General features: G+C 54.0%; 6 protein-coding genes across 6 annotated transcripts; 2 read left to right on the top strand and 4 right to left on the bottom strand.

The window, feature by feature from the left end:
* Positions 1-977: 977 nt before the first annotated feature.
* PFLUO_LOCUS4939 (uncharacterized protein) lies at positions 978-1,983 on the top strand (the record flags this gene model as incomplete). Its single annotated transcript, XM_073782339.1, has 3 exons — positions 978-1,619; positions 1,680-1,909; positions 1,968-1,983. 3 exons carry the CDS (start codon positions 978-980, stop codon positions 1,981-1,983), a joined length of 888 nt encoding a protein of 295 aa, XP_073639004.1.
* A 1,339-nt stretch (positions 1,984-3,322) lies between these two features.
* PFLUO_LOCUS4938 (transcription factor TFIIF complex subunit Tfg3) lies at positions 3,323-4,328 on the bottom strand (the record flags this gene model as incomplete). The annotated part of the gene is made up of 6 exons (XM_073782338.1): positions 3,323-3,411; positions 3,473-3,593; positions 3,655-3,792; positions 3,854-3,996; positions 4,056-4,200; positions 4,323-4,328. The coding sequence occupies 6 exons, from the start codon at positions 4,326-4,328 to the stop codon at positions 3,323-3,325; spliced, it is 642 nt and encodes a 213-aa protein (XP_073639003.1).
* A 1,137-nt stretch (positions 4,329-5,465) lies between these two features.
* Positions 5,466-6,481, bottom strand: PFLUO_LOCUS4937 (Ran GTPase binding protein Sbp1; the record flags this gene model as incomplete). Its single annotated transcript, XM_073782337.1, has 4 exons — positions 5,466-5,539; positions 5,586-5,714; positions 5,766-6,027; positions 6,188-6,481. The coding sequence occupies 4 exons, from the start codon at positions 6,479-6,481 to the stop codon at positions 5,466-5,468; spliced, it is 759 nt and encodes a 252-aa protein (XP_073639002.1).
* A 404-nt stretch (positions 6,482-6,885) lies between these two features.
* PFLUO_LOCUS4936 (uncharacterized protein) lies at positions 6,886-9,393 on the bottom strand (the record flags this gene model as incomplete). The annotated part of the gene is made up of 1 exon (XM_073782336.1): positions 6,886-9,393. The coding sequence occupies one exon, from the start codon at positions 9,391-9,393 to the stop codon at positions 6,886-6,888; it is 2,508 nt and encodes an 835-aa protein (XP_073639001.1).
* A 1,872-nt stretch (positions 9,394-11,265) lies between these two features.
* PFLUO_LOCUS4935 (uncharacterized protein) lies at positions 11,266-12,631 on the top strand (the record flags this gene model as incomplete). The annotated part of the gene is made up of 3 exons (XM_073782335.1): positions 11,266-11,333; positions 11,385-12,142; positions 12,204-12,631. The coding sequence occupies 3 exons, from the start codon at positions 11,266-11,268 to the stop codon at positions 12,629-12,631; spliced, it is 1,254 nt and encodes a 417-aa protein (XP_073639000.1).
* A 135-nt stretch (positions 12,632-12,766) lies between these two features.
* PFLUO_LOCUS4934 (uncharacterized protein) lies at positions 12,767-13,819 on the bottom strand (the record flags this gene model as incomplete). The annotated part of the gene is made up of 1 exon (XM_073782334.1): positions 12,767-13,819. The coding sequence occupies one exon, from the start codon at positions 13,817-13,819 to the stop codon at positions 12,767-12,769; it is 1,053 nt and encodes a 350-aa protein (XP_073638999.1).
* Between the last annotated feature and the right edge of the window lie 449 nt (positions 13,820-14,268).

Raw genomic sequence — 14,268 nt, 5'->3', positions numbered from 1 at the left:
ATTGGTCTCGGCATGTATTTCTCTGGTGGAAAGGGAGGACAGGATTCCCGTTGTGCCTGGGCCCGCCGCTTCATTTCTCTTTACCTCGAAAGAAAGAGTGTATCTATGTGTGTGTGTGTCTTGCGTTTTGAAATTTCTTTTCCTTTTCTTTTACTCTACCCGGTGTCGGACTTGGATTTACTTTTCCACAATTTCCATTTGTGCTTGATCTACCAACCTAACAACATCCATCTCCATAATGCTGAGCGGGTTCCCCACGGAGTGCTCTGGGTGGAGTAGAGGCACCTCGGCTAGTAGTAGTGTAGCCTGTTCCCTAAATAGCAACGGGGCTGTTGGACAGACCGGCCAAGGCAACGAACTGCCCCGGAACAACATCCTCTCATGCTTTAACGACCGTGGACTCGAGACCCCCTGATCTGCGTGATTCTCAGCTGACCTGAAACTCGTCGCCCATGCCGATGAAACCAGGCCGGTGCCCTGGCCAGATCGATTTCTTGCCCCTTTGATAGCTCTTTGACTACCGGTGTTAGTTCACCCGTGCATCAAAGGGAAAAAAAGAAAAGAAAAGGACAAAAAAAAAAGAAAAAGGAAACCAACAACAACAACAACAGCAGTAATCATAATGGCCCCCTTTAGGGAGCAAGCGAAACAAATCGATGAGGGTAGAAGCTTCTTCGCGGCTTCTTCGGTGGAGCCCTACACCAAGGCGTGGTGATCGGCAGGCCTGAAACACGAACGGAAAAGGGGGACACTGGGCGTTGAAGACGATCTTCCTCCCAACACAGCCTGTCAGCAGGCCCCCACGAATCGAACGAACCAAATAACCCCTGCTCCCTCCTTCGGCCACGCGAGCTCAGCCCCTGCCGAGTGCGCTAACCAACACGAATCCCAGCCTTTCAATCTCTTTTTCCCCCCAGATCTTCCGCCTATATTACTTCGCTCCGGCCCGCCCGCTCTCGCGTGCTTCTCCTTCCACCATGTCTGCTGCCCAAGACGAGTTCAACCAGCTAGTCGCTAATAACCGAGCCGCATCCAAATCCCACCCCGAGGACGCCCTCGCTTCTTCTTCTGAGCCCGATCACTCGGACGACGAGCCCACCACCTCGCGACGCCGGCTGCAGCGCAGCAGAGCCGCCGACTCAGACTCAGACGCCGACGAACGCCCTGCCGACAACATGGTCTCTTCACGCACAGCCAACTACCACGTCCCCACCACCGTCTTCGACGCCAACACGGGGCCCAAGGGCGTCATCGCCGACGCCCAGGCCTTCGAGAAGGCCCGCAAGAAGTCCTTCCGCCGTACTCTGCTCTCCGTCGCCGGCCTCGACTCCCACGGGCCCATCCTCGGTGGCAGCTCCCACAAATCTACCCGTGACGAGTCCTCCGGCCGCCGCACCCCGGCTGATGGCTCGTCCGGCAGCGACGACGACGAGGAGCGCTTCATGCGGAAGTGGCGCGCTTCCCGCATGCAGGAGCTGCAGAACCGCTCCATCCGCCGCTCGAGCCCACGCGGCCGCGTCTTTGGCAACGTGGAGACCGTCGATGCTGTCGGGTATCTCGACGCCATTGAGAAGGTCACTAGCGATACGGTTGTCGTGGTCATGATATTCGATCCAAGGGTATGTACCTCTCTTTTTTTTCCCTTCGATACAATAACGCTAATGAACTCACCCGTATAGAACGATGAAAGCAACATCATTGAAGAATGTCTCTCCAACATCGCCCGCCGCCAGCCTCTCGTGCGCTTCGTCAAGCTGCACCACGAGATCGCTGAGATGGACCACATCCAGGCGCCCGCCATCCTGGCCTACCGCGGCGGCGACGTCTTCACTACTATTGTGGATATAATGCGCAACATCCCCCGGGGCCGCAGCCCGAGTGCTGATAGTCTGGAGGATCTGCTGAAGCTGTACGTTCCTTGCCCGTCCCTCTTTGATAAATATTTATACTGACTTGACTGTTCCTAGCAACCGTGTGCTATGAACCTCATCCTGATATCCCACCCTTCCTTCGAAGGGTGTCCCACCTTGCATGTTGATCAGTTCATTCACACTACAACATCGGCGTCCTGGCTTTCTTTCCTATCATCGGTCTTCTCCCTACTCTCTCCCTACTATCTCCCTACTCTCTCTCCCTCTTTCCCTCTCTCCATCTTATCAGGGCATCTTTTTTCCTTGAGTGTCGAACATGGAATGAACCAGCAGGACAACAAAAGTCCTTTCCCCCTCCTGCTGGAAAACGGCGTTGCAATCTACCTAATCGATAGAATCGCGTGAACTTTCTTCAGAGGCTCAGCCGGTCTGATCTGCCTTCTGTTACCTGGTTTTACATTGTGTCTATCCTGGTTCATAATCCTTTCTTGCTTGTCTGTTTTACTCTACCTTGCTCCTCCAAGTTCTTATGGTCTTTCCATTGTCTTGTCTGTTTTTATGCGCTCTCCTCTCCTCTCCCTGGCTGGGCTGGACTCTAGTACCGGGGAGTTGTTGCATGTCTCGGTCTTTGTCTTTTCGTTTGGCTCTAGCCTTCATGTTGATGCTCGTGTTGATATTGTTTGTGACATCCCAGGTTGTACTTTACTTAATAAACGTATTGTCGAGCGACTTTTGTCTTTTCTTCTCCATCTTGTAGATGACTGCGTAGAAAAGTTACGGCCGGGCAATACTGTTGTATAGTAGCTAGGTCGGTAGCTGCTTGGCTGGCTCTCGCCTGACTACATCTTTACGCGTCTATGCAGATACTCGGTCTCGATCTATCCAGTTCCGTTTCATTCCATTCATGCAGTCCACATCCCAGTGAAAGTTAAAAAAAAAGAAAAGAGGGGGTTGATTTGTAGCAGGAAACGAGATAAATGCAGATTTTTGGACTTGGTATCAGGTTCGTAGATGGGGTTGGTTATAGTGCGGTAGCCACGTTGAAAAAGAGAGGAGATAAAGAGAAGCAGGACAAGCCATACAAAGGCAAGAGGAAAAGGGAGATGTAATCGCCCTATGCCTTCTCACGTATCTCTCCCTCCTCTCCTCCTCATCTGTAGCACTAAGCTTTTCCTCTGGAGGCAAATACCCAGCAGAGACACAAGAAGATTCGAAAAAAAGAGAATGAACAAGAAAAAGAGCAAGCCATCCGATTCAATCCACTTCTTTCCTATCTTTTCATTTCATTTCCTTCCTATCCACAAACTCCCCAGAAGATCAAAATAAAAGAGAAATTTGGCATGCAGTCCCGAGAAAAGGCCAGACGAGCGAACAGAGACAGAAGGGGAGACAAAGAAAGTACCACGGGATAGAAGAAGCCGAGGGAAAACAAAGAAAGGGTCTCTGAAGATCTAGATTGCACCTCGCTCTGCCGTGAAGTCCCACAACATTTTGATCAGGCTGTCCGGGAGGGTATACAGATCGACGTGGAACTCGCCAACTATGTTCCCATAAGCATTAGTGGTGGGTATGATAGGTACCAGACAGAGAGTTGAACTTACGCTCGACATCGTTCTTGGTATATGAGTCCGCAGCCTTGTTGTCATGCACCATCTGCACGACCTGGAGCAGGTCATCCTCGTTGAGTTTTTGGAGACCATCAGCCAGTTTGTCCATGTCAACCTGGCAGAAACAAATCAGCATATAAGCACTGGCGGAACAGAAAAGAAAGAGCCCTGCATACGTTCTTCTCGGTCCGCTTCTTCTTCTTTGTACTCTCATCACCACCAGCAGGCCGCTTCTTCAACCCGTTTTCATCGCCGGGGACGGGGCCAGTTTCGCGGAGAAGGGCCAAGAGGGCCGGCTTGGGGTTCTTGAACACCTACAGTCCCGCACATGTCAGCGACAGCCTGAATATTGGGAAGAATGTTGCCTCCACTTACGATAACGTGTTTGCTCTCGTACCGCTCGGTGGAAAAGTTCAGATCATGCTGGATAGGGTGCGTCTTGTCCGCGGTTAGGTCGATGGTCATGTCGAACTCACCCCATCCCTCTTCCTGGATGCGGAACGGGGGGCTCTTGACCACTGGATTCAATGCTGTCAGTCCCGGGCTTTTACACATGGTAACCGAAAACACGACGTACCCTGCGTAGCGCGATCCCCGAAACTCGGGTGCAAGCGGTATGTCACCCTTTCGAAGACGGTGGCGGGCACTTGTTCTCCTCGCTCATTGACGAGCCAGACTTCGATAGACCACGATCGCTGGGGGAAGCCTTCCACCTCCGACGGCTTGTCTCTGTATCAGAAAAAACAGAATCAGTCTCAAACTCTCATGTTTTTTGGTCCTGTGTGCTGTTGGTTGTTCTCCAATTGTAGAGAATGGGAGGCTATGTGTGCGCGCGCGGTCACACCGTCATTGCGCGCCTCCTGATATTCCCCGTAATCTGTCTGACTCAAAAGACAAGACAGAGGGCACCATCTCCGTGTTGGCATGAACGCATGTCGGATCACCGGCGCCGGAAGAATTGAAGGGAGGGAGCGAGCGAGGGAAGGGGAAAAGGTGTCGAGCACATACATGATATGCTGCTCCGTAACCAAGCGGACTGTTCTCTTGACCTGCATCAGAAAAAAGACATCGTTAGCCTCAGATTCATCTCATCGCATGGCGTTGGGGCAGCGACAGGCAAAACGACGGTCCGGTCAAAGCTCGTGGCCCTGTGCGGGCGTGACACGCGCAGTTGCGTGAAGACTGCTGCCTCTATCGCTTTGCCGCGAGAGTAGGAAATCAAGATGAGAAACAGAGGCACTCACGTCAGGCATCTTGAAGGATTGGTAGGGCTTTGGAGCCGAGGGTCCGGCTCAGCTGGGCAAGCTTGCTTCAGCCTCAGATGGAGTGGCGCGTCTGGCAGTGAGGCAGTCCGAGATAGTGGGACAGAGTGCGCGGAATGAGCGAAGTGCAGAGGAAAAGGAAAGGGAATGTTGGTGGCTGGGGGGTATATAGAGGGGAAGGGAGAGAAGGAAGAGTTAGTTGGGTATAAGAGAAGGGCGAAGAGGCAAGGCGGGAGTGGGGAGGAATTCCCGCAAACGAAGTTGACTTGACCACCGCAGAGAGAGTATTGACTGATTTCGACGTCGGACAGAGTAATTGAAATCCAGGATAATTTTGGGCGTTGCTTTTTTTACTACTACTAACAAGGGAAAGATCGGAATGCGTGCAGGGTGTATATTCGATGGGAAAATGTCTATCTACTGCCGACCTGCAAGTCCACCGACATTCGGGGAACTGCCCTCCATTTCGTAAATCGCGTGGCTCACGATGGCTGTGCGAGCAGCATCTTCGTCATTGCTGCCTCGCGTGTCGCGTCGTCGGGGGTTGGGAATTGGATGGGGGATAGCGAAGGGGGTGTGGGGGTAAAGGGGGAGGCGATTGGAAATCGACATGAGGTGGAAAGGGGGTGGGAGCAAGATCCTGGACGGTCCACGCAGCAAAGGGCCGGCGATATGGTCGTGATGATCGTGACTCCATTTTCTCGGGGAAGGATGGGACGAGACGTTTACTCCTCGGCGCTGAACAGCTTCTCATTTTCCTGCTGAGCCTTCTCGAAGGCGTCCTTGAAAAGGTTGGCGTCTACAATGCATTAGCAACGCCCACGAAACCAGTCAAAACAACTTACTCTCGCTGTTGGCAAAGCGGATGGCCAGAGTCTGCGCCTCGGGCTCGCCCTCGCTGACATCGGCGGTCGCGTTCCAGACCCAGCTGCGGTCACTGCCGACGTTGGGGCTCAACTTCATGTCGGGGACGACTGGACAGCGTTAGAAATTGAATCTTACGGCATTCTTCAAGGCAAACTCACTGTAGTGGTTGGCGCAGACCTTGAGGGTCTTGTCCCGGCGCATCACCAGGCGGGTCTTCTGGTTCTCCTTGTGCTTGAGCAACCGGACGTCACCGGTGCCGCGCTCCTTCCACTCCTTGCTCTCACGGTCGAACTTGAACAGCTTCGCGCGCATCTTGAAGGCCTGCTCCTCGAGCTCCTCGTTGGTCTTGGTCTCCACCGTCTCGGTCAGGCGGATCACGGGCTCGAAGTGGACTTCGGGAGATTCGGGAGCATCGTCCTCCTGTACACGTGTGGATTAGAACATGTTTCTGTGAACCGCACAATTCGACGTAGAAAAAAGATGCCCCGCCGTATAAGACGCGGGTGGACTGCAGTGGCCCACACCTCGCAGGTACACGGCACACGACACTCCGTTCCATCACGAATTGTCTAAAACTCACCTCCTCAGTGGCCTTCTGGGCCTTGGAAGAGCCAGAGGGCTCATCGGCACCCTCCTCCGGCTCCTCCTTCTTCTCCTTCTTCGGGCCACCGCCGAACATGGAGAAGACGCTGTCAGAGGTCTTCGCAGCAGCGTCCTTGGCAGTATCAGCAGCCTGCTTGGCAGTGTCGACAACAGTCTCAGTCGCAGTCTTCTCACCCTCACCCGTGGCGGCGGTGGTCTCCTCGGGCTTTTGGGCCGCCGCCTCAGGAGCAGCGGTGGTGGGGTCGGGCTTGGTCTCCGCAACGTCAGACATGGTGAGAGAGGATGAGGGGGGTTGGAGAGAAAAAGGGTGATGTAGAGCAGACAAGAGTGATTGAATAGAACAGCAGGTGAGCTCAACGGAAAGATTTGTTTGTTAAAGGGAGGTCGATGAGGGGGGCAAAATTCACTGGTTGGGTTTGGGTGTGGCCGCGGGCAAAATCCGCCACCGCCTGGCTCGACTAAGGTACGGGAAGTACGGAATCTACAGCACAACAACAATAACCAAAACAAACAAAAGAGTGAGGAGGGATGGATTGGTTGATTCAATTGCGTATTATTCATGTCGCCCATTTGCAGTGAAGCAGGAAAAAGAAAGAAAGAAAGAGGCCTCCATCAGCCACAAACTAATATCAATAAGCAAGGAAGAAAATAGAGCGAGAAAAATGAGAGACCCATTCACCCTCTCCCTCCCCGTCCCACAAAGTAACGAGCCCTCGCCTGGGCTCGACCCAGCGCAGCACATTTCCTGACATTGCGGAAACGATCCATCATGCCATGGAGGTCAACTTTGGCCGCTGATTCCCCCAGACGATTCCACACGTCGCTGGCCAGCATCTTGGCCTCGCGGTTCACTCGAACAGACCGGCGTTGCAATTCGGAAGAGACGCTGCGGAACTGCTGGACGGCAGTCTGGGAGAAGACCTCGGAGAGCTGCTTGGATCGTGACAGGACAGTGTCTCGGACCTGCATGCCTTCGCGACGGAGCCGTTCTGCATCCTGGCGGAGGAAATGCGACCTCTTGACCACGTCCCCAACGAGCACCTGTAGATCAGTAGAAAGCCGGCCATATACCTCCGCTAGGCCGGTCTGTGCCGTGTGCCAGTCCTGTACGAGGTGCGAAGAGGCGTCCTGCGCCGCCCGCCTCCAGCTTTCAATCTTCAGCCAGGGAGTCCCAAAGTCGACCGCCGTGGTTTGGTTCAACGGCGCCTTGGACTTGGCCAAAATGGTCACGTTGACCACGCCATAGGCATCCTCGCGAGCCAGCTTCAGCGAGTACACACCGTCAAAGATCTGCGATAGTTCATATGGGAGCACCTGGTTGTGCCGGTGGACGCTCACGTTGAAGCGTGAGTGCTTCTTGGAGGATGTAAAGCTGTGTGGAGATTTGATGACTACATGACAGTCTCCGACAACCTGAATCTCAAAGGCATTGGTTGTCGCCGGCGAATTTGAGACCGGGATCGTGAGTCCCGTAGCTTCATTTGATGAATGGATGCGCAAACTCGGGACATCGCCCGGTGGCCGTACCGCGAGCGAGGTCTGCTTCATCCGGTCCATAGTCACGACAGCCGTGGGAGTGTTGTAGTTTATCGCGAGGGAGAATGAATTGGTTGCAGTCGATCCAGCCAACCACTGGGCGAGGAAGAGTACTATCATCTTTACAGCTGCATATCCGATTGAGAGCGCAATGGCCGAGATCAGGGTGAGAGTGACAAGACGCAACATCGGGGCCATTTCGCGAGCCCGAGTGGTGTAGGAATGGGGGATCCAATTACCTGGGTACTTTTCGAGATCAAAGATTGAGTAATGATCAAGAGCCTTCCGGGTGTCGGAGGTGGCTTTGTGTATCTTCTTTGGGTACAGGCTCACAAGCGAAGCGAGATTTCGGTTGAGTTGACCAGGTGTAATGCTCTCAAATGTCTTCAAGTCAATGGGGTATCGTCTAAGAACTGCTGTCTCTCCCGTGAGAGGATGCCGGGACTCCAGGCACATGTGAAGGCTGTTGTGATTCAGAGGGATGATTTCACTGGGAATTTTCCAGAGTGGCTCCTCTGAGATCACCATCGCGGGGATTCCATGACGCTCGAGGAAGCTGTAGGCCAGACGCCGGGTTTTCACGGTAGTCGCATCATCACAAGAAGACACAAACAAGATGGCCACATCGGGCAGAGTCCATTCCGTCGAGGATGAGACAGAGTATTCCGAGCCGGTCCAGGAGGAGGTGCAAGGCGGACGATTCTTAAACCTCAGGTTCACTGTATGGGATTGATCTTTCTGAAGGCCGACAGTAGCTTCCAGACACTCATCGACCACAAGTTGGACATGGATGGGGAGGAGCTCTGCAAAGTTGGGCACGGCTCCGGGCCCGAACGACGTTGGCACAACATGGTACCGGGAGGACTCTGCTGAGCTTGTCTCTGAAGCGGGGCATGAACTGGATACCAGGACATCACCGATTTTGTCAAGAATGATGTTTCGGAATCCCGAGTGCCCAATGTACAGCACTCGGAATGGTTTATCCAGGTCGAGACTTTGCTTGATCATAGTCTGCTGGACGGTGGCCATCAGGATTGAATCGGTCGAGCCGTACGGAAGTCGGCTCTTCAATTCTGAGGCTGCTGCTCCCTCAAAGACGCGAATAGTATGCTTGAGCTCCACTCGTTCTTGTATCTCGGGCCATGTCTCGGGCTCCACGAACTCAATAGAGTCCACGGAGTGGGGAAGCGCAGGCTTCGTAGTCAAGTTGCTATCGTCGATAGGACTTTCTCCTCGGGCGTAGAGTGTAGGAAGCTCTTGAGAGCCAGAGATAGAGCTCTGGATATCGTCGCCTGCGTCGGTCAAGTCGGCCCCACCATAGTCCTGAGGATCGGCATCGCTGCTACTGTACCGGCCGTCGAGGCTTGTAACGTCGTCGGGGCTGGCCTGATCGACCAGAGACCCTAAGTCAGTCTGCTCCGAACGACTGCCATCCTCTGAGTGTAGATCGGACACGCTCAGAGTAGCCCAGCTCTCGCTCAGAGTCTTGAGCGGATGGTCGGGCAGTCGATCTGACGTCATGCTGGTTGGTCGTGAACGAGATAACCACTCCTCGACGGGAGCTGAGAGCGGCGGAAGGGTCGGATACTGGAGGTGGGATGTGGCGCTGGTCGGGCGCCTGCGGGATGACTCTGAAGTGTCAGTCATGGTTGTCTGTCAGAAGCAGTCATAGAGGTAGGTGGAGAAGCGGATAGAGAAAACAAAAGGCAGCGAAAGAGCGAGACGAGACGGTCGGAAGTGATGGTTAGATGAGGCGTAGATGGAAGTAGGGAGGGGGAGGAAGACGCAGGAAGTCAAAAAGCTAAGGAAGGAGGAAGATACAATCAGAGTCTCATGTGCCCAAATAGAGTGAGTGACCTGGTTAAGGCAGGTGGGCTGGTGGGTCTGCGGGGGGTCCCCGTTGGTCAAGTAGAAAACAGTAAACAGTGATACTATGTAGTGGGATTCTTTGTTGTATTTGATGGATGGCGGAATGTGAACCGGAAGAAAGATAAAAAGAGCGAGCGACCGTAAGAGGGGGAGAACAGATGATGATGATAAGAGTGGATGACCCGGTGCCCAGTCATGGCGGGGGAAGTCCTGAGTACTGGATGCGATTATGGGAAGGCTATAGTGACACAAGTACCGAGTACCTGCAGAAAGTATATCTATGTTGTAGATAGTCGCCCCTCTTGTCGATCTACCGGGTTTGAGCAGTAGGCCTTACTAGAACGAAGCTATAGACCGATAATATTCTTCTCTAATGGTAAACCGGTGAGTTGGATATACGAAGTCACGGTTGCCTAGTTCCAGTGTGCCCGAGAGAACTATGACTGAAACCTGGGCCCGGGTGTTTCGGATCGCCAAGCACAACTAAATAATGGCTACGTAGAAGTGCCAGATCACTATATTGAAAGATTTTACTCCATACCTGAGGGAAAGCTAATTTGATCATTAGTTTGCCGCGGTGTCTCATGAGAGTACTGGTGCTTTCTGACGTGCATCTGTGAATAACTATAATGAATGTATATACCCCATTAGTCTTGAATGATATATACCATGACCACGATATCATCCAACCCCTGTTCGGTGAGGAGGAAAGCCATAAATCCCTGGACCCTTCAAAGGACCACTCTTCAGCTCAGCTACGCATGGCACATTTCTATACTTCCACTCAACTCGCCTCAGATCAAGATGATGACGGACCCTCAACCGCCATCCTTGTCTGTAACAGGAAACTGACGGTGACATGGACTCAAGACGTGGTCGCATTTAGGTACCCCAAAACTGACAGCGGGGAAGAACAAATGCAGATCACCGGCGCCAACTCTTATACCAAGGGAGTCGCCAAGGAGGTTGGAGCCACCGAGCCTTTTCTGATATGGTGATTTCAGTGTACTACAATAAACACAACCTGTCGGGGTTTTTCTCAGTTCAACAGGTCCCGCACGCAGGGACCGCGGGAGTCAGGTTTCACCAGTACATGCTTAAAGAGCGTGATTTGTAGCTAAATAGTCATATGGTATCCTTTTTGTAATTGAAATTAGAATGAAAGCATTTCCACTTTGAGACTAAACTGTGCTGCATGCTATTATTGTGTTGTATTCTTTTTGCGACAGTCGACGTTCCAGCCGACAGCCCATAGTATCGCCGAACCCGATAAGATGAGATAAAGTACTTGATACTTGTAAATGGGTGTAGGGGCCCAGCATAGCGCAGGTACCCGGTACTTCCCCGGATAACGAGCCAGCCCTTGAGCCTCGGCAGTTTCGGGGGCAAAGCGGAGACGCCAACTACTTCTCTAAGACTTCGTCTTCTTCCTCCTCCACCTTCGTCTCTTCCCTCTTGTTCCTCCCATCCCTCCATACAGTCGGTAAGTGATACTAGCAGTGTTCCATTATTATTCGTTCCCTCGCAAGCCCGCGCCGCAACAGTCTAACTTCCCCCGCCGTCACTCCCAACCCAGCCGTGTGACGTTTGGCCGAGAGCCAAAATGCATACTGACACTTCCCCAACCAGTCTCTCCGTTCCCAATACACCATGGCCGCAGATCGTCTGAACTCTCTCCTGAGCCACCTCAAGCCCGGCTCCAGCGGCGTCAACACCATGTAGGTACCTCGGACCCAACGACATGGTCAAGTCTAATAAAAGTCATGCAGCACCCAAAAGAACCCGGATGACGTGGTGATCACCCTCGCCCTGCGGACGCCTCTGACCAAGGCCCGCAAGGGTGGCTTCAAGGACACAGAGCTGGACTACATCGTGTACGCCCTGCTGAAGGAAACGCTATCCAAGTCGAAGATCGACCCCGCGTTGATCGAGGACGTTTGCCTGGGCAATGTCAACGATGGCAAGGCCGCTTACATGGTCCGTGCTGCCGCTCTGGCAGCCGGCATCCCGCACACCTCGGGTGCCTCGTCCGTCAACCGCTTCTGCTCGTCCGGCCTGAAGGCCGTCCAGGACATTGCGAACCAGATCTCGCTGGGCGCCATCGACGTCGGTGTTGCCCTCGGCGCAGAGCTGATGTCCGCCGCAGGTGATCGCCTGGAGCGCCCGTTCAATGAGGAAGTGTTGCGCAACCCGGAGTCGGCCGACTGCATGCAGCCCATGGGCCAGACCTCGGAGAATGTCGGTGCCGACTTTGGCATCTCGCGCGACATGCAGGACCGCTACGCGGCGGAATCGTTCCGTCGTGCGGAGGCTGCGCAGAAGTCGGGCTGGTTCGATGATGAGATCGTCCCGATCACCACCAAGGTCAAGGACCCCAAGACCGGCGAGTTGACCCAGGTTACTATCGCTCGCGATGACGGCGTTCGCTACGGCACGACCGCCGAGTCTTTGGGCAAGATCCGGCCTGCGTTCCCGCAGTTCGGTGACCGGACGACTGGTGGCAATGCCAGCCAGGTGACTGACGGCGGTTAGTTTTCTCTCTTCTTTTTTTTTAAACCACATTAATTTTATACTAACATCCATAATAGCCGCCTCTGTCCTCCTCATGCGCCGCTCCAAGGCCATCGAGCTCAACCAGCCCATCCTGGCCAAGTTCTGCGGCGCCACCGTGGCCGGCGTCCCCCCGCGCGTGATGGGCATCGGCCCAACGGCCGCCATCCCCAAGCTGCTGAACAAGTTCAACCTGACCAAGGAGGACATTGAAATCTACGAGATCAACGAGGCCTTTGCCTCCATGGCCGTCTACTGCATTAGCAACCTCGGCCTCGACCACGCCAAGGTCAACCCGCGCGGTGGCGCCATTGCTCTCGGCCACCCGCTGGGAGCTACCGGTGCGCGCCAGATTGCTACGATTCTCAGCGAGGCACGCCGCACGAAGAAGAAGGTTCTTGTTACGAGTATGTGTATTGGAACCGGCCAGGGTATGGCTGGTCTGTTCGTTAACGAGCAGGTGTAAATACTGCATTACTGAGAATTTCATGAGAATGTCATTATTGTTCATGGGAATCACTATCATCAGCCGTAAAAAGAGTAGTCGTAGTCGTAAATCTGTACAAGCAGTGGATATCGTACATGCGCCATATACTCTATATCATGGAACTTCATGCTCCTGATCCCCCTGCTCGGTCTGTTTCCTCCTCTCCTTCCGCATTCTCTCCTCGGCTGCACGCGCGAGAATCTCCCTGCGACTCTCACTGCTGCTCTCCGCCAACCCAACCCTTCTCCCAGCATCATCCTCCCTCAACCCACCCAGCACAAACTCACCCCCCGTCCACCCTTCCTCGTCCACATGCTCCAGCCCACCCTGCGCACTGTCCCAATCCGCCGGATTATAGAATTCATTCTCCGTAAGCCGATGCCCCTCCACCGCGCGCTCCACCTCGCGTTCAATCTGCGTCGTCAGATCCCAGAAATTACGATCATGTTCCCCAAACACACAGTGCGCCAGCTCATGACACAGTGTTTTGCGGATCGTGCGGTAATCCCGGTATCCGTCGTAGGCATCTGTGCGCAGGCGCAGCTCGATCACCTCGCCTTTGTTCCTGTTGAGCCCGAGGGTGCGCGACTCCATGGTTGTGTGTTCGATGGGGTTCATTTCGGTGAGTAGCGGCACGCTGAATTTGTGTTTTGCCATTGCGGCGCGGATGCCGCGGTCATCGCGCAGGCGGGTGAGGAAGGCGAGGGAGCGTTCGGGTTGCGGGAGGTACGAGAGTGGGAGGAGGCGGTGGAAGGTGTAGTTATTGTTTGCGCTTGAGCTGGCGAGCGTGTGCACACCAGCCCGGGATGATGGGGTGGGTTTGGCTGGGTTCCGTCGGGCTGCGGCTAGTGCGGAGGCGCGAGCTTCGTCGCGACGCCGTATGCTGGCGGATTCCTCGTGCAGGTCGGCGATGGCCTTGGCGGGGGTGCCGAGGAGGGTGATTTTGAGCTTGGGCGAGCTGAGGGGGATGAGCGCGTCGAGGAGGGTGGGTGGGAATGGGGCCTTTTGCATCCCCGGCTTGGGCGCGATCAGTAGTTTCTGGTTTGCGACTGGGATGTTGAGGGTTGTCTCGATTAGAGAGGTGAGGTCATGGAGAGTTGCTGAGGCGGCAAGCTGAAGGGTGTGGGGGGTGCCATGGTGGTGGACGGTCAGCTCGAGGGAGTCCATGATTATTAGGTGGTTAGAGGTAACTAGAGAGAATGAAGAGAGAAAGCTAGAGACGCTGATATAGTTGCACTGCGGAGGCGAAATTCGATGCGCTTCCACTCGGTTTGTAAGCACCGAAACGGGCAATTTGTATACTTCGGAGTTTACACCGTCACTTCCATCTACGAGCCGTTCTTCAACAAGACTCGGGAGAGGCTTAGCTGGATATATGCGTGAACCATGCCTTGGAAGATTCCGTCCGGGATCGAGGTGAAGATGGACTGGTTCTGAAAGACCAGATGGAGAAAGGGACTTCTCAAGGCGTTCCCGTGGCGAACTCATCCGGACCACCATATCGGAGCAAAGAGGACTACTTATATTGGCCATCACTATGTACGTCCAGTCAACGACTGCTATTCTCGATATTTCCTATCAAAAGATTACAGATTATCAATCTCTTAGAACATGGC

The sequence above is a fragment of the Penicillium psychrofluorescens genome (genome assembly GCF_964197705.1).
Source record: "Penicillium psychrofluorescens genome assembly, chromosome: 3".
Lineage (NCBI taxonomy): Eukaryota > Fungi > Ascomycota > Eurotiomycetes > Eurotiales > Aspergillaceae > Penicillium > Penicillium psychrofluorescens.
The sequence above is the reverse complement of the archived record's forward strand: the minus strand, read 5'-3'. Positions and strand labels throughout refer to the sequence as shown.